This window comes from Odontesthes bonariensis, chromosome 2 (assembly GCF_027942865.1).
Source record: "Odontesthes bonariensis isolate fOdoBon6 chromosome 2, fOdoBon6.hap1, whole genome shotgun sequence".
NCBI lineage: Eukaryota > Metazoa > Chordata > Actinopteri > Atheriniformes > Atherinopsidae > Odontesthes > Odontesthes bonariensis.
The window spans coordinates 16433465-16454907 of NC_134507.1; the positions used below are offsets into that span (position 1 = coordinate 16433465).

General features: G+C 41.1%; 2 protein-coding genes across 3 annotated transcripts; one reads left to right on the plus strand and one right to left on the minus strand.

The window, feature by feature from the left end:
- Nucleotides 1–919: 919 nt before the first annotated feature.
- cuedc2 (CUE domain containing 2) lies at nt 920–6388 on the plus strand. The gene is made up of 9 exons (XM_075478340.1): nt 920–1027; nt 1653–1735; nt 3030–3173; nt 3276–3337; nt 3463–3596; nt 3706–3873; nt 3974–4038; nt 4121–4181; nt 4271–6388. Exons 2-9 carry the CDS (start codon nt 1662–1664, stop codon nt 4409–4411), a joined length of 849 nt encoding a protein of 282 aa, XP_075334455.1. The 5' UTR covers nt 920–1027; nt 1653–1661; the 3' UTR covers nt 4412–6388.
- A 105-nt stretch (nt 6389–6493) lies between these two features.
- On the minus strand, nt 6494–16675 carry hif1an (hypoxia inducible factor 1 subunit alpha inhibitor). 2 transcript variants are annotated; one of them, XM_075478339.1, is made up of 8 exons: nt 16254–16675; nt 12631–12881; nt 11995–12143; nt 11739–11884; nt 11455–11561; nt 8733–8796; nt 8526–8636; nt 6494–8220 (listed from the first exon to the last, which is right to left on the minus strand). In XM_075478339.1, the coding sequence occupies exons 1-8, from the start codon at nt 16431–16433 to the stop codon at nt 8164–8166; spliced, it is 1065 nt and encodes a 354-aa protein (XP_075334454.1). In that variant the 5' UTR covers nt 16434–16675; the 3' UTR covers nt 6494–8163. The 2 variants fall into 2 exon arrangements, with proteins under 2 accessions (XP_075334454.1, XP_075334453.1); XM_075478338.1 differs by having other exon boundaries at nt 8721–8796.
- Nucleotides 16676–21443: the final 4768 nt, after the last annotated feature.

A 21443-nucleotide genomic window follows, 5' to 3' on the forward strand; every position in this document is an offset into this window, starting at 1 on the left:
ACAAAAAAAAACATTTATCTTGCAACTATTATTTGGGGTTTGTTTTGGTGGAATATATATAGCCTATATATATTTTTTTTTTTTCTCTTATGGTCCATTTTCGGTTTTCGGATTGTTTTTTAACAGCTATGGTGTTTGTTTATCCGGGTTTGGTTCTTTTGTTTTTCGGTCTAGTTATTGTTGTCACATATGGGAAATTTTCATTTTCTTCTAAATAATTTTTTTACCCCACCTTTTTGTAGATGTTTGTGCTTAATGCAGGTGTTTTTTCGCGTCCATTTAGGTCCCTTTTAACCTATTTGTGGCCACCCCGTGAGTAGCTAATCTCATGCGGAAAATTTTCGTATTTCTTTGTGGCAGTTTTTATGTCTCATCTTTGTCGCTTTGTGTCTCGACTTCATTTCTTATCCCTTTATAGCTGTCCTACGTGTGTATATTAAAAAAAACTACATTTCAAGAAAGAAATGCCGGATAAAATTACATTAGACGAGACGCAACAAAGCTGAGCAAACAGCACATTTTTACAAAGCAGCCTTTTAGAAAACCTCAATTTCACTTTACCAGAGTGGATAACATTTCCTGTTTGAGGTGGGCCCCTGGAGACAGGTTGATATCAGTTCCTGTATTTAGCCATTCTGCACTTTCAAGTGTCCTTGTGCAAAGGAAGAGTGGGATTGGAAAGTGAAATCATTCATATTCATGCAATGAGAGGGTAGACGAATGCTCTCCTTTGTGTAAAGAAAACGATTACTGTGTTATAAACGCAGTTTATACTGTGTTTTGTCTTGTCTTTTGGTTATTCTGTGTCTTCTTCAGGCATTAAAGCATGGCATAAGTGAAATCAAGAGCTCTTGACTCTTGCCCCCGAACCAGGACTGTTTACATTTGGAGGAAATGACGTATGAACGTTTTGAATCGTGCGGGCTAACAAACACCATCATCCCGTACAACCCCTGCACAGCTCAGCCTCCTCACCATAACAACTGGGGGAAACTTTAAGCTTCATGCATCCATAATCTCTGTCACGGTGAGCATTAATGCAGTAAAGTCAATAAATAACCGAGGCAACAGTTACCCAGGTAACCGTTATCCTTTGCTCAGTTGTTATTGTTAGCTAACGGCGCCTGTTCGCCGTAATATTCCTTACGTGATATTCAGGTTAAGGTTGACCCCCTTGAGGAAAGGACACCGATAATGTGACAGTGCATGAAACAAAAAACACATTCATCTTTGATAGGGTTGGTGGCTCTGTCTCTGGTTTAGCTTGCGATAGCGTAGCCACGATGCTAGTGAATAAGCGTTAGCTCTTTACGGTGCTAATGCTGGGCAGCAAAGCCAACACAGAATGGGTTTCTACTTCATAACAAACGAGGGCATTATTTAAATACTGTTCGGTAATGAAATTGTGAACCTTCTTTGACGTCATTTTTAAAACGGGGAAACCCCAAGCTTTCATAAACAAGCTTTCGTAAGAGGTGCTTTTGTAACATCTCTATTTCAGTCTGATCTTACCTAACTTGGAACATGAATGACAGCTGTTGGGTTTGGTTATTTAAAGTTTGCGATCGCTGCCGCCCATTTCTTTAATGATCCGGTGTGCATCAACGGCAGCGCAGTGACTGTGTATTCTCTCTCTCTCTCTGCGAAAACAGGAGAACGCAATGGACCTCCACAAAATCATCCACAGTGCGCTGCACGAATTTATCCAGACTTACATTCCTGATGCAGATCTCAGGTAAGCCCCTCCGCAGCTGTTCTGCATTCTCACTAAAATACTGTCTGTTCTTCTGCGGGAGTCATTGCAGTCCAACATACTTGACCCTTAACTTATGCTGAAAACAAAACCACAACCAAGAAACTTTAAAGTAACTGTATGACCATTTTAAACTGTATTTAAATCTTTGTCTTTTGTGCGATTACATTTCAAATGTGTATGGATGTCACAGAGATAGTAAACCTTGGAGTCACAGTGCAAAAAAAATACAAATATGCAGCCACTGAATAAATGTGTAATGATACAGCCATTTAAAAAGTGACTTGAAAAGTGAGCTTGAAAAAGCTCCAAAGTTATGGTCGATACTGCGCAAAGCCGCAAAATTGAAAGAAAGGGAAAGCTAGTTGAGATATAAACGTTTTAAAAACTGCCAATTTTCATGGGTATTGAAGTATGAGTTTTAACCCTTTTAACGAGGTGTATCAGATTAACTTCAGCACTCTACTACTCCACCTCTTTACTCACATTCAGAGGGAAACAGCTCACAATAGCCCCTTTCACACTGAGGAATAACCCGCTTTTAATCCGCAAATTTAGCGTGTCCGCTGTTGCGTTCACACTGCCGACCCGGGCTGCCGCGTCAACTCGACTCGCCTTTCGACCCCCGTCGGACCCTAGTCTTTTTGCCGAGCCGAGTTTGGTGTGAAAGCAATTGACGCGGGTCGGACGTGGGCGTGACGTGAGGAGTTTAAAAGACAGAATGGACAGCTGATTCAGAACAACAGCGACAGGTGAGGACAAGTTTTACTCTGTTTTAGCCTTTACAACATCAAGTTCGAGACATTTTTGAAGATGGCCAACTGGGGAGACAAGGAGGTCCGTGAGCTCCTCAGCCTCCAAGCAGAGGACGTTATTTACCGCCACATTTCGGGGACGGTGAAAGATGGACCTCTGCTGGAAGGGCTGGCGAGAAAGATGGGAGAGCGCGGTTTCCCACGCAGCAAGACGCAGGTGACCAACAAGTTAAAGGCCATGAGGAAAAAGTTTCGTGTGACGCTCTGCCACTAGGCAACGCCCCCTGAACTCGGCTTCAGGCGACACGGGTCACCAACACGCCAAGCGTTCACATTGCTCGACGCGGGTCGAAGGTGCAATTTGGACCCGCTAAAGTAGCGGGTCTCAGTGTGAAAGGGGCTAGAAAAGGCACTCCTTGAAAAATGGATTGCGTGAAAAGGGCACTCGGCTCAACCGGGAGGTAAGGTAGGTCCTTATGGAATGAGCCATTAACATTTTTTTCCTCAACCATTCAATGCAGCACACTGGATGATGTTCTGCTCTCCTACATCACTGGAGTCCTGGAGGACCTTGGCTCCCAGCAGAGTGTTGAGGAGAACTTTGACGTGGAGGTCTTTGCAGAAATGTTAGAAGCTTATATACCTGGCTTTGCCCAAATAGACAGGTAAACAATCACCCTTTCTTTCTGTTCTGGTTACTAATATCACGAACAGACAACCGTTGTGTCATTTTTCTTACTCTTATTAAGTTCTTCTTCATTTTTTAGTGTCAAAGTTTGTGAAATGATGTTCAGTCTGGCTTCAAAGCTAGCCACTGCACGGACTTCAGGTAGTACTATGCTCTCATTTCTTTTGCATATTGTACTGTAGCAGGGTTTCAGTACACTTTTTAGATAACTGACCGGCAGCCCAGATATTTTTGCTACTGATCTTAATTTGTTTGTTGCTTTTTAGCTAATGAGGAAAATGGCGAGCCTAAGGCAAGGACAGAAGAGTTTTCTTCGAAACTCACCACCGTTACCAGTCAGCCTCCAGCAGAAAGCGAACCGCAGTGCCTTAAAACTCAGACAGAGGGCGCCACTGCCAAGGTGATCATTTCGGCACACATCAGCCCATTATTTACCTTCTCTTGATGCGTTTCCCCTTGTGTGGCCTACATTTATGCCAATTGGAAACCATAACCATTTATATGTTTAGCTGCCAGTGTCTGAGTGGGAGTCCCAAGAGCAGCACCTGCTGGAAATGTTTCCAAAGTGTGGTTTGTCAGAGGCTCGCAGTGCCCTGTCTATTGCAAAAGGAGACATGGAAGAAGCGGTGCGTCTTATCATCGAAGGCGATGTTCAGCTCAGCCCGACTCCTTTTAATGTGAGTCTGTTACACTCAGAAACATTGCCATGGTGTTTCACCTCAGCAGCTGCCTACCCTGTGTAAGTTATGTGCGTTGCTAACTATCCTGCTGCCTCAGGTCAACCACGGGAAGAGTATTTCCTCAGTTGCGGACCAGAAACTTAAAGAGAGCATCCTCGAGAAGTGAGTAAGACGCCTTGTGTCGTTGTCGTTCAGCAGAAACTGTCTTAACTTTCATGTAAACGGCCATGTTCCATCTCAACAGGTACATGCACGTGGACAGGGAGGAGGATAATAAAACGCACCGGCCCGTCGCCCCGAAAGACGTAAGACTGGCTACTCAACACATCGTACGTTACCTGCAAAAAAAACGTGTGCGTTACGTTACCGTGTTTGTCCTTTTTTGTTGTGGCAGGCTCCAAAAAAGCTGGTCCGTTACCATGGCAACCAGGTAGTAACCACCAAAGGAGAGCGATATCAGCTCGTGAAGAAAAATGAGACCGAGGACAAGACCTACGTCAATCTGAAGCCGGCGAGAAAGTACAGGTTCCATTGATGACGAGCACAACACTGTATGAGCAGCTAACGACAATATTGTTTACAATATTTTTTATTTATTGGATTCAGTTAGGCTGAATTTCTTGTGTATTTCCCCAGATAATGTTAAACATTTTAAGAGTGTCAGTGACTTACTTCAAAACGACGTTACCATTGTATGCCTTGGTTAAAACATTCAATTAGAAGTCGTTGTATTACTCTCAACTTGAGGAGCTTTTTGAACTTTAATGTGATTTTTGGTGTTGTAACCTGTGTTCATGTGTGTGTGTAACAGCCTAACTGATTTATTTTTGGCCACCTCAGCAGGTCTGATGTCGCACTGACACCCCCCTTTTTTTTTTCTTTTTTTTTTTTTTTGCTCCACTTTTAGATGGATTTTCTTTTATTCCGAAAGATATAGATTCATAATTAAGACATCAAGTTGTGAATTAGTTCAAATTCATGTCTGTGAATAAGTTCTAGTGGTGCTGTAGAGTTTCTTCTGGGCGTTATAGGTCAACTTCTTTTCTCTTTTTAAAAATGTAGAAATGTCAAAAGTGTCACCGCGATCCGTTTTGTATCTTACGGGATTGCAGTGCCGTGCAAATGTTTGTTCAAACCTTGGGTTTCCATAAGATTCGCTGTGCTCCAAAATTCCATTTAGTCTTCAAAGAAGTAGCCTTTGGTCGTGTTCCTGATCCTCTCTTTAGATAAAATAAAGGAGTAGTAGTAGTTATTAGGTCAAATTTTCAGAAAACAGAAAAATACTTAAAATGAAAGTCACATAACTGTTGAAAGGTGACAAAGACTAAGAGAACATTTACACTATTTGTCACTAATTCAGCTTTACCTTCGCCAAACAAAAGGTATTCTTATTTTTCGTTTTTTAATTTTAATTTTTTTACCAATTTTGGCGCACAGCAATGTTTTTTTATTTCTAAAAAGGGGTTACAAGCTAACTGCGCACCCACCAAGTCAGTGAAACATGCTTCATTTTAAAGTCCATTATCTTTATTTTTGATATAGAAGTCTAGATTTGCAAAGTGTCCAATCATGTTCAACCGTGTTTCCAGAAAAACTGGGATCCCACCTAAACTGTACATTTAAGAAGAGGGTGGAATTATTTGCTGATCCCTTAAACCCGATATTAAATTGTAAATAGCAGTGGAGGGGGGAAAAAAACCAACATGTCCAATCTTGAAACTGAGAAATTTGTTTTGAATGCGTCTTGAGCACAAAATATTGGCACCGTTACAACTAAAGACTGGAGATGTGTATCTGTGGAACATCTCAGAACTGGCTAAAGTCTGGGGGATTTCATGATTTACTATATATAATATGAAGATATTCATATTATTTGGAAGGGAATACCAGTTATGAATGCTCATGATTTTCTAGGTCAAGACGCACACGATTCAGTTCAATTCAATTCAGTTTTAAATGACTGTATACTGTTAGAAATAAAGGGTTTATTTGTTCAGTCAATCTTAAGTAAACCAAACACATTTTCCAGAGTCACGACATATTTGGATATTGGATTATCTTTGTAAATGCGTAAGATTGTGTGCTTTCAGGGTGTGTTTACATTTAACGGCAGCGGTTCTTGCTCCTCTTATTTGTTTTTGTAAAATCTTGCTTTGCTTGCGACTACTTGTCATGGAACTTAAATATGAGTGGATTCTTGTCAGTTGTATATTAGGATCATTTGGTTAAATATCCTTTACTAAGATATGCTGTTTGTGTTGCCCTTTGGATCCACTTGGAGTAGGTAATAAGTTGTTTTTAACTGGTGATTCATTATTTTCCTGCCTGTAGTGTAACACAGTTGAGTGTTAAGATCATGTGTTGTTACTGATGTCTATCAGCAGCGATACTATCTCCAATTACTAAATGGTGTGACTGTACAACACAGAATGGACTTCCTGTATCTGTTTGCAGCTGGCTTTGAGAAACTGCTAACGCACAATTTATAGTAAATATTGATTTTTGTAGACTATCATATCTATTGTACTTATTTACACACGTTACATACAGATCGAACTTTAAAGAATCCGCGCGGAACGTTTTATTTCAAACCCATAAACAATGATTCTCAACTCTGTAGGGTAGAACGTTGCGAACGAACTTTAATCAGACGGACAAGGACACCACGTGTTCAAACCAAATAAAAACTGACATTCATCAATACAAACCTCTCTTATCTCTAGGAACTGCTGTCAGTCCCACCTTTTAAGCCATTTAATGCTTTTGAAAGTAAATATGTCCACCATACTAAAAAAAAAAATTAAAAACCAACTTGTCTTATTGCAATGCCAACGTTAGACAAGGCACATCCAGTAAACGATTTACCTAGAAACAGAATAGATATGAAAATCAGTCTTACATCAGCAAAAACTCTTTTTACACATGGATTAGCACTTTGTTTGATTATTGTACAATTAGAAAGAAGTACATGTGCACATTTTTAGCAATTAAACGAATGTCAGAGGCAAATGTTTCTGAATGAAGATTACCATTTACTGGCTTGAATGTTTTGGCACATACAGCACAATGTATAAAATTATCCCCCCTTTTTTTTTGTGTGTGTGTAATGCACGCATAAAAGAGCTGTGAGAGTACAAGTAAGTGCATTCCAGAGTGAAGAGTGTTCATCTCTCTGCTGTAGCTGAACAGTGCCTGGACCAAGTCGTTCATCCAGCTACACGCGCAGCAGCAAACTTCCCCACGAGACGGTGCATTACGCTGCGCTGCCGCAGAGCTACGTTCTAGCCGGTGGTCCTGCTAGTTAAGTCAGCTACCTGCATATTAACAAATCGATTATTATTGCGGTTGACCACTCTTCACACCCCTAAACCTGTTTTATTCCCGCTGGGAACAACTCTTGTTTTTACAAAAATCTGTAACTTGCTGTAGTCTCTTTTAGATTCTTAAAAGAAACCTGTATTTAAAACTAGAATCGTCCGCCAGAATTTATTTCCTACACCCTCACACCTGCTAGAGGTAGGCTTAACAGCACTTCCAATGAAGCCCTTGAAATACAAACCAAACAAACAAGAAAAGAAAATTACAAATATTCTTTCAGCTGACTAAAAGCACCCCTTTTTTACATCCTTGCATTTTAATCATGTTTTTAAATTACTCTATTTGGGTGGTTTTAATGTCCAAATGAATGTCCACAAAACCAAATGAATCTAGCTGATCACTGCCCTCATCAGTATGCATGGAGATATTAAGAGATAAATATTACAAAAAACACTTTTGTAAAGCCGTCTTTGTGAGAAAGATGGAGAATATAATATGATCATCTAGTCACAACTCTGTTATTCTTTGTGTAAAGGAGACTGGCTCCTTCTGTATTTACACTATAATAATACCCAACGACTCATCCATTAGTGGTCAAAACATTGAGGCAACCCCATGGTACCGATCTCAAACAACTGACAATTTAGACCTATGGCTGAAATTGTTCAGCTGCAGAGAGAACACTGATTGACATAAATAAATCTTCTGCTCTTCTTTCCAAAGACAAAAGAAAACTTCAAGTAGGTTGGAATCCCATCAATTAGTCAGGTGATTCTTCTTCCAATTGTTGTATTCATAACGACCATGGCACTCGGGAGACTGAAGCAGAATGGTTTCAGTATGGCTGCTTGTTGCCATGCAGCGACGGTAGCTCCAATGACAGAAAGCACATTACACGCACGGCAGTGTCACTTTCACATGCAAACAGTTTCCGAAGCAGTCTATTAGCCAGGTTCAAGGGGTGGAGCTCTAACTGAAATCATGGTCATATCTCCCCTTGATCATTGTTTTCAGTAAAGGTCCGACCTGCAGAGAACAGAAGAGGGTTTTTGGGTTTTTTTTAGATGAGCTACTTCATAAAGTCTGGAATATTACATTGGTTTACTCAACTGTCCTGGACAGCATATATCTTTCCTTTGTACTATATCAAGTAAGCCATAAATATTCACAGTAACTGGGTTGCTGGGAGGGTCAGCATCCCCTCGGGATTTCATGCAACAGATGACCTAAATGTAGTTCCAATTCAATGCTCCAGAAATGGGCAGTGAAACATGTGCGAAACCGTACACTGATAATGGGGGAAGAAAAACTATCAAATCGAGTGCTTTTACCTCATGTGGATCTCCAAGTGCTTCTCCCAGCATCTTCTCAATATTCCTCATGATGGCAACCTTCTGATGAGCGCGCAGTGGGTACTCTATCCTCTTAGGTGTGGGAGCTCCCTGAACGCGAGGAACACAGGTCGTGAAGACATTTAGAGGGAAAGACGATGAAAATGCTCTAAAGAGGGCCACAGTGACTCATACCTTGGGACATACCTTGTACCAGAAGTTAACAGTGATTGTCACTCCGCCGTTTAACAGTGATTCAATGTGATGCCACCTTAAGAAAGAAGAAAAATTAATAAAACTAGCTATTATAGCGCAATATTAAACATGAACTACCACCGAACTGCATACAATAAAAGCAGAAATATAATTAAGGGGTTGTCCTGAGTAACTTAAAGGGACGCTATGTAATATATAAAGTCATTTATTAGCTCAAATCAACATATTCTTTCATTAATTAGTCCTCATTGGTGTAAAATTATCTCTGTCAAAAATCTCAATTATCCTCCTGAGTGAAGAATAACTTGTCTGTATCTACATAGAGCGGGCAAGCTCTATGGAGGCTGCCATGTCCTTCCGGTCTATGAAAAACTACGAAGTGCCGAGAGGCACATAAAGCACTTCGAATCGCGTTTTCCCCAACGCCAGGCCTGCAAGCGGAAATGACGTCATTTTGATGTCACGTCCGCCGAATGGCTTATAACTGCCACTAATGGTAAATAGATTTTATCTCGTAAATTATCCCACTAATAATGCATTGATTGTTACCAAACTTCTGCCGTAGTACACATAGGCTCTTAACTCACAAAACGAGGCATTAGAAAGTTTGTAAGTTTACCGGGAGTTTATTTAAAAGAACACTTTCCAGATAGCAACTACACACTGCGGCTAACGCTACCGCTGCGTCGACGTCACTTCCGGTAACTCCCGGAATATGACTAATTGCATTGCTTGCACACCAAAGGCTATGTCAACTTATGTTATCTGACATGTTATCTGTCATCTGTATTTATAGTGTTGTTGTATGTGTGTTATGTAATCCTTTGTACTGTGTGTCTTGATGTCTTTTTGTTTGTATGGACCTTGAGTCTGAAGCTATAGCTTCTTGAATCTTGACACATACCGCCTGCCGTAGTTCAAGAAGTTGCAGTTTCGAGGCGCTTGAGAGCAAATTCATTCGACTTTGCAAAATAAAATTGCACCACTAGATGGGGGAAGAAATTACAAAGTGTCCCTTTAAGAGTTAGGGTGATGAGCAGAGAAGGAGCCTTTACTTATTGCCGTAGCCGCACCAGCACTTTTTTTCTTAGTAATAATAAATTCATGAGAAAATGGAATATTTGTCTTCGAGTTCATAAATAACTGTTTTATATATTTTTTTTTACTGGATGCACTTGAGTGAAACGCTCTGCATGACAGCAGCTTCTCAGCTAGAAAACCAACGCAGCCTTTCACACCACAGATATAGAAACGGAAACATATTGCTCTGTAGAGTTACAGCTCTGTCAAAACTTTTCTCCTCAATTGTTTTTCCTACAACGACACAGCATTCCCACATCATCTGAGCATCAAATTACTTTCTACTTCAAATTGATGCTATAAGATAAGATAAACCTTTATTGCCCCAAAGAGAATTTGTCTTGTACTTGGAAGCAACATACAGTATAGCACAAACAGCACATACAGAAAACACACAAGACGTACATATGCAGACAAGACAGAATGACAGACTAATAAATAAATATACAAAGAGCAAGAATTGGGCATTTCAGGTGCCTAGTACATATCTTCGGGTGGCTCTCTACTTGAATTTAGCCTGTTAAGCAACTGAATGCTCCTGGGCACAAAAGATGTCAGTGCTCTATTTGTTTTCACCTGAGGCATTCTATAACGAAGACCAGAGGGAAGAAGGGAGTACTCAGGGAAGAGGGGGTGAAACGGGTCATCTAATATCCTCAAGGCCAAATTAGTTGTGTTTTTGTCTGTAATGTGACTAATGCTTTTCACCTCAGTACCTGTGATTTTCCTGCCCAATTTTGTGACCTTGTCCAGCATATTCCTGTTCTGGACAGACAGACCTCCCCCCCAACACTGAATCGCAAAAGGTCACAACACTCTGAATAAAAGTTAAATAGAATAATCTTAAAATTGCTGTATCAGCCTTAAAACTACGCAGCTTTCTCAGGAAATAAAATCATTGTTGTGCCTTTGAATATCTTGCCAGAGTGTTAGCCTTCCATGTTAATTTGTTGTCAATGATGGTACCTAAGTACTTATATTCTTCCACCATACCTATATCATTCCCTTGTAAGGTGACAGGTATCAGAGGGGGCCTTTTCCTAAAATTGATGACCATTTCTTTGGTTTTCAGAATATTTAAAATCAAGGAATTAGCATTGCACCATTCAAAAAACTGTTCAATTTCTTGCCTGTAGCTTGACTTGTTAAGAAACCAACTAAGGCAGTATCGTCAGCAAACTTAATAAGGGAACATTCAGGGGTGTGGCTCACACAGTCATTTGTGTACAGTATGTATAAAATTGGAGAAAGGACACACCCCTGGGGTACGCCCCTGTTTGTGTTGTATAGCTTCCACTGAAAGAGCGTTGAGCCAGGTTTTTCTGTTTTTGCTGGTCTTGGTTAAGTACGACGGAAAACGACGTTCTAAAGGGATCGTAAGTGCTGCTGCTGCTGCATTACAGTCACTTATGGTATCAAATTCTTCATGTAATGCTGAGAGAATCAGTGATATACAGAAAACAAGATGATGGACTACTCTCTATAGGCCTATTAAGGGGTTACATGAATAGAATGAAAGCAAAAAATGGTCATGAGGCTTTCAAAACCTCAGTGTCCGAGCGATAAACCTGATTTTCTAAGTAAACAATGTAACATTGGCTCTATAGAAAGGCCTTAAAGAGGTTCTTCTCACCAATACATTGGGATGTACAGGACGTCTCCGGGCCCAACGACAGCTTCATAGCCGACAACATTTTTAAAATTGGGAAACTTCACATAGTCGGGGTTATCAAAATCAACCTAGAAGTGAAACATAAACAAAGGCAGAGCGAAAACATGAACACATTGTCCCACGTGCAGAGAATCTGTCATTAGATACTAAAGAAATAGGCCTATAAATTCATTCACAAAAACCTCATCTGAACAGAATATCTTCCTCATAATATTCCACTGCATGAATGAAGCTCAAATCATTACTTGGCTTTGTCTGTCACAGGGGTGATGGACGGGGTACGGATAAAGACACTCGAACTGGTCTGGAGGGAAGAGGATGCATCTCTTATGGCCTTTTATCTGTGCAAAGAAGTTCTGCTGCTCGTCGTAATGCGCTGGTGTCACATTGCCTGAGAGAGTATTAATAGAAAATATCGTGCAAATCAATACAAGCAAAACTATGTGATTACAGAGTTGAGCTGAAACTTTTCTTTTTTTTTTTTTTTTTTGAGAACCTCACCCTCCATGCCCACGAGCAGCAGGTTGGAGGTCAGCTGTCCCCAGTTTCTCTTGGCTTGCTGCTTGTTGATCCAATTCCAGTTGAACCCAAGAAAATCGACAACAATCTTCTTACCGACTGTGTCATTCAGCGTCTGCTGCAGATAAACTCTTGAAATGCGTGAGAGAAGAGTCATGCGTGAGGTATGAACCGTGTCATTTTGCCACATTTAGACCTCAAAGCTTATCTTCAAAAGCGCTATAAATGACTCTGCGTCTGCGGGGATATCAGCTTGCTCGCAGGCTAGTTTTACCAACCGTGAGCAGAATATGAAAATGAGGGAAATGGACAGAGTAAATCCAAAGAAATAACAGCTACATGAATGTCGACAAGTCAATGAGTGGGGTCTCACTGCGATCTGTGTGTGTGAGGACAGAAAATAAGCTTCTCCCCCTGATTATCCTTTATAACTGCCTAGAGATGTGTTCCACTTGCTTTTACTGCGATGTATTTCATGAGAGAAAACATCCTGAACCATCAAACACACTTGTAGCATGTGGCTGTTTGGCCTCTCAAGCCAGAAATGTGTTTAAACTAAGCGTTGACCCGGGCAGGACTACCATACACACAGCTTACATCACGTTCTTTATGTCTTACCTCTCTTCGCCTCCCATTTCCTCCGTTTTATGCATTTTATCCACAAATTCCGAGAATTTCGTTTCCATTCGTCGAGACTTGGGGACAAAGTTCTCAAAGTGGGACATTTTCTTCTCATCGAAGTAGAGGAATTTGTGGTTTTCTGAAATATAAACGGAGAAATCTCCATTTCCAATGTTCTCCAGGAGGTACGGGATGTCCCATTTGAGAGCTGGATATACCAGGTTTGTGTCTGTTAAAACCACCGGTTCCTGGCAACAGATGGAGGAAAGATGTCAGCAGAACAACAAAGACTAAGCTTTATCATCATGTAAGTGGCCTGCGCACTTGAATGATTGGTCTGGGGATTATATGTCCATACTTATAAAATACATGTTCCTCGTTATATATTACGATTCATAGTTGCAGAAAAAAACTCATGATTATGTGTAAAAGGTGCACTGTGCGACCTTAGAAAACAACCTGGTGTCGCAGCAGAACAGCAACATCTCAGATCAATCCAAACAGAAGTAAAACTGAAACCTGACCCCGGAGCCCTTCAACAACTAGCCAGACTTTGTCTCTCAGGGCATCTCCGATATCATTCCTCTCTTTGTGGGAGACTTTAGGCCAAAATACATTTTTCTTGTGTCATACTATAGCAGAGCTAAGCGTATGATGACACACACACAAAGGTATAGTGGTTTCTGTCTCCAATAAGGACTCATTTACAACACAACTATTGATTTCACAGAGGAACAATGAAGAATGACTTACTGAGAAAATTAGTGGCACAGAAGTACCATACAACAGAGGATGGATTCCACAACAGTAAAAATAGTCTGTAATGTAGCCTGAGCAGAGGGCATTGAAGGCAGGAGATGATGTGAAAAGTATGCAGCTGAAATCAGTGTTTTATTTACAACACATCAAGAACGGTGGGTGGGTCCGGATATCAATATTACATGTACATGCAATGGTTTAAACCTCCACATCGCAAACGTTTGCTGCTATGCTCACGTTGAACGTACGCTGCTGTTATTGTGGATAGAGTTTAGGTGGTACTGCATCACATATCGTCCGAACTACATAATGAGGAAGGAAATTCAGAAAACATGCCATCAAAAACTTTAAGGAACAAAAACATTGCGCCATCGTGTTTTATAAAGGTAGTTTGATTCAGTCTAAATACAAAATTTGTTCTAAGATAAATGAAAGTAAGCCATCTCTCCAATGTGAGTTTCGATGTGCTTTTATTTGGATGTAACTAATCTATGAAAAATCGGATTTCTATTTCTTTCACATTTATTTATTTATTTTCATATATAAACAAAAGACACAAAATACACATATTGCACCTGTACTTTTGGACAATTCATTTAGCTGATTTGTAAATCATTAATATGCATATCGTGTTTGCATTTAATGTGTTTTAAGAGGGAAAACTATGGATAAATTTGTGGAACTCTGAGTTTTGTGGCTTTTTTTCAGGCGCATTTACATTTATTTCAATGTTTGATTTGTATTCAAATCAAATTACATTTATTCTTTTTTTTTGTTTTTTCTTTTGTATTCCAGTGGATAAAATCAATAATAAAGACAACAACTGCCCTGTATTTTGTGGTCAGTAACTGTTTCATGGTAATTTTACCCGACCAGGACAATGGTAAAAAAAAAAAACATCAGTGAAAGGTCCAAAAGTGGCCTTTAAACTGTCCCTTTAAAACGAGTAAGCAACATTTTGTCGCACCTTTATCAGCTTAAATGTTGTCATAAAACCCGAGCAGTAAATATTAAGACCGGGGCATCAACTCCGGCACACGCACGCGCACCACACGTACGTGAGCGGTGAGCGCGGCAGCTCACATTCCGAGCTCCGAGGCCTACGTGACAAACTGAACGTAGCCCGCTGGGCGCGCTCCCGCTGCCCGCCCGCCTCGCGCTGACTGACTTCACCGGCTCTCAGTTTCACTTTCGCAGGAGGAAGATCACTGGATTCTGCAGAGGTGATGAGTTAAAAGAAAGCTGGAGCCCCTGATACCATAAAAACAGTTAAGACAGCTTCAAAAAATTTGACAAGGCGACATTAGGGTCATTTAAACATATCAGTGTCGTTCCTCTATCACAGTCTCATGTGAATATCAAATGATATGGTCCTAATGTTAGCCCTGCTATTCATAACATTACCATAGGTGGGATTTATGTATTTACACATTATTTTTATTTGTTGCTTGAATTTAAAGTAGCACAGGAGTTTGCTACGACAGCTGTGAAAATAAGACGCGAGTTAAACTGATAACATTCACTTTTACTCTGCTGTGAATGATAAATTAGTGTAAGCGGTGTGTGCTGAAATGGAAAAAAATGAATTTGAGTGTTTTGTCTTTCAATGTTTGTGCATCTCATCAAGACTAACAATCTTCCATAGAAGCTATTTTCATTCTGTAAGCTCCAAATCGACTTTCTGCCCTCCTAACCTGCTTTGGCAACACATTCCTCAGCCTCGTCCCTTCTTGGACACAGATCCTCAAACATGAGGACATCCTAAACTGCACTTTTCACTGTGGGAAGCCGGCTGCAGAGGATCTGCCTGGTTTTACTCCGCTGTTGCAAAAACCACATAGGACAAGCTCAACCCAGTTAAACGGCGTACTGGCTGGTTTCGCATGACTTTTTGGAAGGTCGTCAAAACGCAGAGTTCATTTCACAAGGTTGTTGTTGCTCCTGGAGAGCTACAGCAGAGAGTGGAGAATGGGAAGCTGGCCCACTTTGAGGAGTATGATGTCTTTCTATTCCACTGTGATGACTACCTGCACAATGTTGAAACTAATTTGCCATGTTGGAAAGTGTCTTAAGCTTGTATTTGGGTTAGACACAGGATTCGTGAACAAGCAAGCAATACACCCTGCCTTCTGGGAAATGCAATCAACATAAAACAACTGCAAAATAACACACAACAGGAACGTGAGACAGTGAGTGGTACGTGCTGAGCCATCCATCCGTCCCTCAGTCGGTCTGTCCATTTGGGAGGTTACACAACCAGATCTCATGTAATTTGCAACATGAGTAGATTTGAGAAGAGACTACATACTGACTGTGTTTCACATGTGCACGAGCCTTCTGGTAAGAGCTCCAGCTCCGGGCATCAAATGAAAACAAGAGATTAAAAGAAGCTTGTCTCATAGAGTGAACTAAGGTTTTCACTTTTTATGACAGACAGATGGAACCAACATTAGTTAAACATTACCCTACAGCTGGCTTCAGGGGAAACGGGGAAATCCACCTTGAGATATGCAGCTGCTTCCTACTTTGTTTATACACTTGGGCATGTGGATAGTGTGTTTTCACTGGAACTGCTTGAGGTGACATAAAGAAAATTGGACTCAATCCTGGATCCTACACGGCTCTGCAAAAGTAAATGTCACTTTGCAGATATGATTTTTTTAGGGCTATATTTCTGAATTAAAAGAGCAAACTTTCATTTTCACTATGATTACACTGACATTTACTGAGCCTTATCAAATTGGGTTTGTGGTGCAGGTATCTTGTCTTTACGGTTCTTTCAGTGAAAAGCTCCGTAGTCTCTTAACTGGCAAGGTAAACAACTGTTTGAACTTTCGGCAAGCTCATTTCGCAGCTTTTACCTCGTTATTTATGAGCATCTCTGCCCTGGGGTCCGTGTGAGACAGCCTGGGGATGGGTTTGGTTGGGAAAGGGTACTGTCGGAGCTGCGAGTCTTCCCAGCCCCGGCTCTGGACGCCAGAGAAAGCGGCGTCCCCTTCGCTCGTCGCCGGATCAGCCTCCACAACGGTCGCCGCTGCCATGGTGGTCGACTAGTGCCGATTAGCTGCTGCCTCCGTTCTCCTCACAATTAATCAACCAGCAACTGGCCTTTCTTCTCTCTGTGTCCCGCTAAAGCTTCACAGTCCAGAACGGAACTATCGTGCAAACCTTTTCATTCACACCAGTTAAGTGCTCAAAAGAAAGTTGCGCTTCCCAGTCGCCCGTAACGTTTCACCACTGCACTGTTCCGTGTGGATGTGTTTACACGCCGTGTTGACAGGCAGAAAACAAACGACGCGAGCTGCAGGAATCAGGGAAACCCCTTTTTGCCCAGAGTATTCCACAGCGACACCTAGTGTTGGGAGTCACTAAGTGCTTCTGTTGCAATGTTTTTTCTTTACCGCAAGAGGGAGCTATTGTACGTGTTTTTCCATCTGATCTGCGAAAGACCTGCCACTGTGAGGAATAAAATAAACGACTAAACACTTGTATTAGCTTCAGCAAGACAGGTAAATGTTATTCAAAAAACAATTTATCAGTTGTTATGAATCGCAAATAGGTCACAGGTTAGTCATAATGCTTGAGTAATGATAGATTTAGTGCTGCAAACTTAAATTTCACCCACATTTTGTGAAAAGAGTGTGTGGATGGACTCAACCCTACAATGTTATGCCTTGGACATTATAGAATGCATTTCTAATAACATTATTTGTGTCACTGTTTTTCTGCTAGGGAATAACAAATACTAAGTTTGTATGTTAAAGTCATAGGCAAATTTATAATTCAGTCTCGTTCAACAGACAACAAGATAAAACTGTAAAAATCCCTGACATGAAAGAGTAAATAAATCTGATAACTCAAGAGCATTATATGACATGTAGGCCTATAAGAAAAACAAACTCAGATCCGGTCATAGTTTTACTCCATCACATTTCCAGAGGAAATATTGTTAGTTTGTTTTGTATCACATTGAACTCACATTATCTCATTAAGCTGTGGTCATGTATCTGTGGTTTTGCATCTATTCTTTTTTTTTTTTGTCCCATTTTATATCTTTATGCTCATTTGAGCTATTTAGATGTTATTGTGATCATCCTTCGCCCACCTTTGTCCTTTTTTTGTCTCTTATTTGGATTTTTGTGTACATTTGTGATCACTTTAGGTCTGATTTTAATAACTTCTTGGGCCTCTGGACCAGTGCAATATGGCTCCTCAGTTATGTGTCCAGGACATTAGTCACTTTACATTATACCCGTTTTTTATTGTTTGGACAAAAGCACATTTTTATGGTATTACCTTTGTAAATTTTATCAAGTACAACTTTGGCATCAATAAAACTGACATTTTAATGCAATATTTGTTAAAGGTGATGGAAGGCTGAGCAAACAGCTGAAATCAGCTGAGCAAATATTTAACTATGGTCATCATTGCTCCAGTATTACTGTATTGATTAGTAGGCAATGATTTATCATGAGACAGCAGAAAGCGGCGTGCGCTGTACCTTGCTTGGTGGACTGATCAGCCCATGGAGCCTTGGCCTGTAATTCACAGACAGTTTGATGTAGATGGAATACATCTTATCAATCACTTTGATCATTGGCAGTTTGCAGTTCAAAAATCCAGCAGCATTTTCTTGGAGGTCTTGTACGTTTTCAGGATTCACCAGCACATTTCCATGGCAGGGACTAGTTTAGGCCTCCTGGTGGGCTCCCATGCCTGGAGTTTCCTTTGCAGATCAGGGAGCTGACCTACGCTGAGCTGATCCGACTGATGCCAACCCCCTCCCCTCATTCTTTGTAAAAACACGCAACCAGGAGGTTGAACACCTGGTGAGTCACAAGAAGCTTGTATCACCTTTCCTAACAGTTTGACAGCTGACAAAGCAAAGTCCCTTTTTGGGAGCCACTGTTGCAGTCAAATGTTTCATGAAGAGTTGAAGTACCATGTAACTGCGCCAAAAACAAGCTGAAATAATTATTGCAAACATATTACCAAACGGCAGCAGCAAAGTTCACCATTTCGTAAACCAGAGCACGTGGTTGATGTACCACCCATCTGTACTCATCTGTGTTGGCTTTCTCTCACATTCATGCTGACCCTCGCCCCTCTAGGTGTTGTAGGTCTAAAACCCCTAAGCCATAAATCCTATTAGTGAAGGATTCTCTGAAGCATTTTAAGTCGTTTTCCCAACTTTAATTGTTTGCATTATCACTTGCTACCTGACAGCTATCGGCCGACTTTGTGTAGCTCTTTATTTTATTTCACTCATATGACAGAGTGCTCTGTTATAGAGCCAGAGAAATTCCATGTAAACACAAGAAACTTCTTTCTACTTCTAGACTAAACTTAAAATCTGACAGCATACTGTGTTGGATAACTTGCAGAATTGGGTAGCAAAAAGATTTGCATGTTTTATCTCTCGTGTTTCTAGATCAGAGATTCAAACTGGTAATTTAACCTGTTAACAAAACCATCAGCTTAAAGTCCCACAGGTCCTCTGTGGTGTCACCTCTCTCCCTGTCGCCTTGCGCTCATGTGTTGCCACAGATTGGAGATGGCAGGGCCGGTCTGAGAGACGGAAGTTCAGACCCCTCAGTCAGAGGTCGTGTCACTCCCCACTGGGGGGCAAATTGTATGTTTGAGTCATGATCAACGTTGTGTGCTGTTTCACATGTCAGTTTGTTTCGTCCACTTGAGCTCCCTCCCCTTGTTGCGAGTGTGTGGAGGAACGTTTGAGGGAACAACACACAGGATGAGAAAAGTCGAGGAAAATGAGAGCGATATAGACGTGCTGCATGTTTTCTGTGGTTTTACACTTCAGCTGTTTGTCTCAGGCTGTGGTCTTGGTGGTAAAAGATGAAGATAAATGAGCAGCATTTAAGCAAGAATGTAAACATGGACTGAACAGGCATACAGGACAGACCTGAGAAATACTTGTCTTAACCAATTTATATACATGTGATATATGAGAGTGAATAGACCTGTGGTCATAGAAGACAAGGGAGAAAACATATGATCAATGGAGAAAAATCTTGAACACCTGTGGTTTCCATTTAGTAGAGTTACATGATGGTGATTATTTAATGACCTGTTAATACCAGAACTTTCTCATGTTCGTACCCATGACATGTGTCGATCTGCATGTCTGCATCATGGCTCCGCTTGGAAAGGACTTGCTAAAGGAGGAGTGTTGGGTCTAAAAGTTAACCCAGCTGGAACACAGTTCACTCAAGACAACCCCAGTGATCAACAGAACACACAGTGCACAAGATTGTATTTTTACTTGCAAGGGGAGCCGGACGGAGTGACAGAACTTACTCCTTCACCCGTGCTCAAACGACTCCATCCGACTTTCCCCGTGTAGTTATTCTTATTACACAGCTTAGTTACAATCAGCATACGTAAAACAATCTTGTGAGCAAGATGCAACAAATGTTTCACTGGGACATCTAGTTCCTCACGTGTTGAGTGGTTGTACATTCTCCTACATGGGAAGACCAGAGCACCCTGTTTCTCACAGTTCCCTTTAATTACTTTGTATCACACTAACCAAAGTTCACACACTACATGTCTGTCTATAAAATGTTGTTTACTCAAAATAAAAATCTATATATATATATATATATATATACATTTTTCCAACATGGAGAAAAATCTGATCGAAACAATACAGGACGGCCAGTCATCATCTAAAATGGAAAGAACATTCCATCATTAATTGGAGGGATAGAAAGAGCCACAGATACCACCACTCAGAGTCACTTGCACAGTCTTGCTTAGAAAGACAGATTCGGATATGAGTGGAAATCAGAGCATCTCTGACAACTCAGACAGTGTGTGGGACACTGCATAACATCAGCGCCTGAGGTTAGGTCTCCAGTTTAAGCACAGTATTATCTTTCAATGCTACTAGAGCAATGCCCTTTTTTATCCTTGATGTGCAACTGATCTTTACTAAAACGGTCAACAAATTCACAGATGTGTCTAACTGCTGATCTTTAATAGAGTCATGTCCAGCTTTCCCACACATTCACTGACTGCAGGCTTTCCTTCAGTATTTTAAATTGTGAAGAAAAAGTCCAGACGAGAATCCCTGCATAACAAGCATAAAGTGTAAAGCGGCTTCGATTAGTTTAACCGAAAACGTTTTTCCTAATTAGAGTTTTGAGTTTGAGCTTTTATATGTGCCTTGTTCTCTTATTTAACACAGCAATTTGTAGAAAGTCCACAGAGCTGCAGGGGAAAAGCTTGGTATGCCAGATCTTTTGTTGGTGAGCAGGTTTTGTTGCCTGCCAGGCAGAGCAATCCGGCCAGCCCACAGGGGTCATCAGAGGAGAGAGGAGTTCTGATTATGATCATTATTTGGCAAATAAGATGTCAACAAGGTGTTTCCTTGACACTTTGTTGAGTAAAAGGAGGAAGGTGCAGAAATGAACGCCCCCTTCTCAATGGGAGCTTTAATCATCCTTTCATGTCCCTTCTCATCTGAAGGGTTTTGGCTACGGCTGCCATGTGCTAGTCTGCCTGGACCTGGCACTTCTTACTTGCAGGTGGGGTGAGTATCCTGGCAAGCATGTGTTTATAAAACCCACTTGTTTGGGCACAATACTTGAACTAACTTCTTTTGAGCGAACAGTGTGAATCTGTGCAAAGCCTTTTCCCAAAGTCCTTTAGAAGGCGACAGCCCATTGAGAGGAGAGGAGAAGGGATTACCTTCCTCGACAGTGGTGCATTTCCGAGCGAGCTGATTAGCTCTGCATTCATTGTTAAATCGAGCAAAGGAAGGCCCTAGAGGACTGAAAGGATCCAAATAGGTGGGCCCCGAAAGAAAACAGCCACAGGAAGCCTTGCACAGGCAACCCAAAGTTTTCCCAACATTTCTTTCCCCCACTCCTAAGGAGGCACGGCGTGAAAAAGGAGATTAGCATACAAAATTAGAGGCGGGATGATTTTTAAGGGCAACTTGCCTCATGCCCTCCACCCCCACGGCCCTGCTCTGTCTGGACAAAGTTAATTAAACTAGTATTAAACAGTGAAGAAACTTCCAAGCG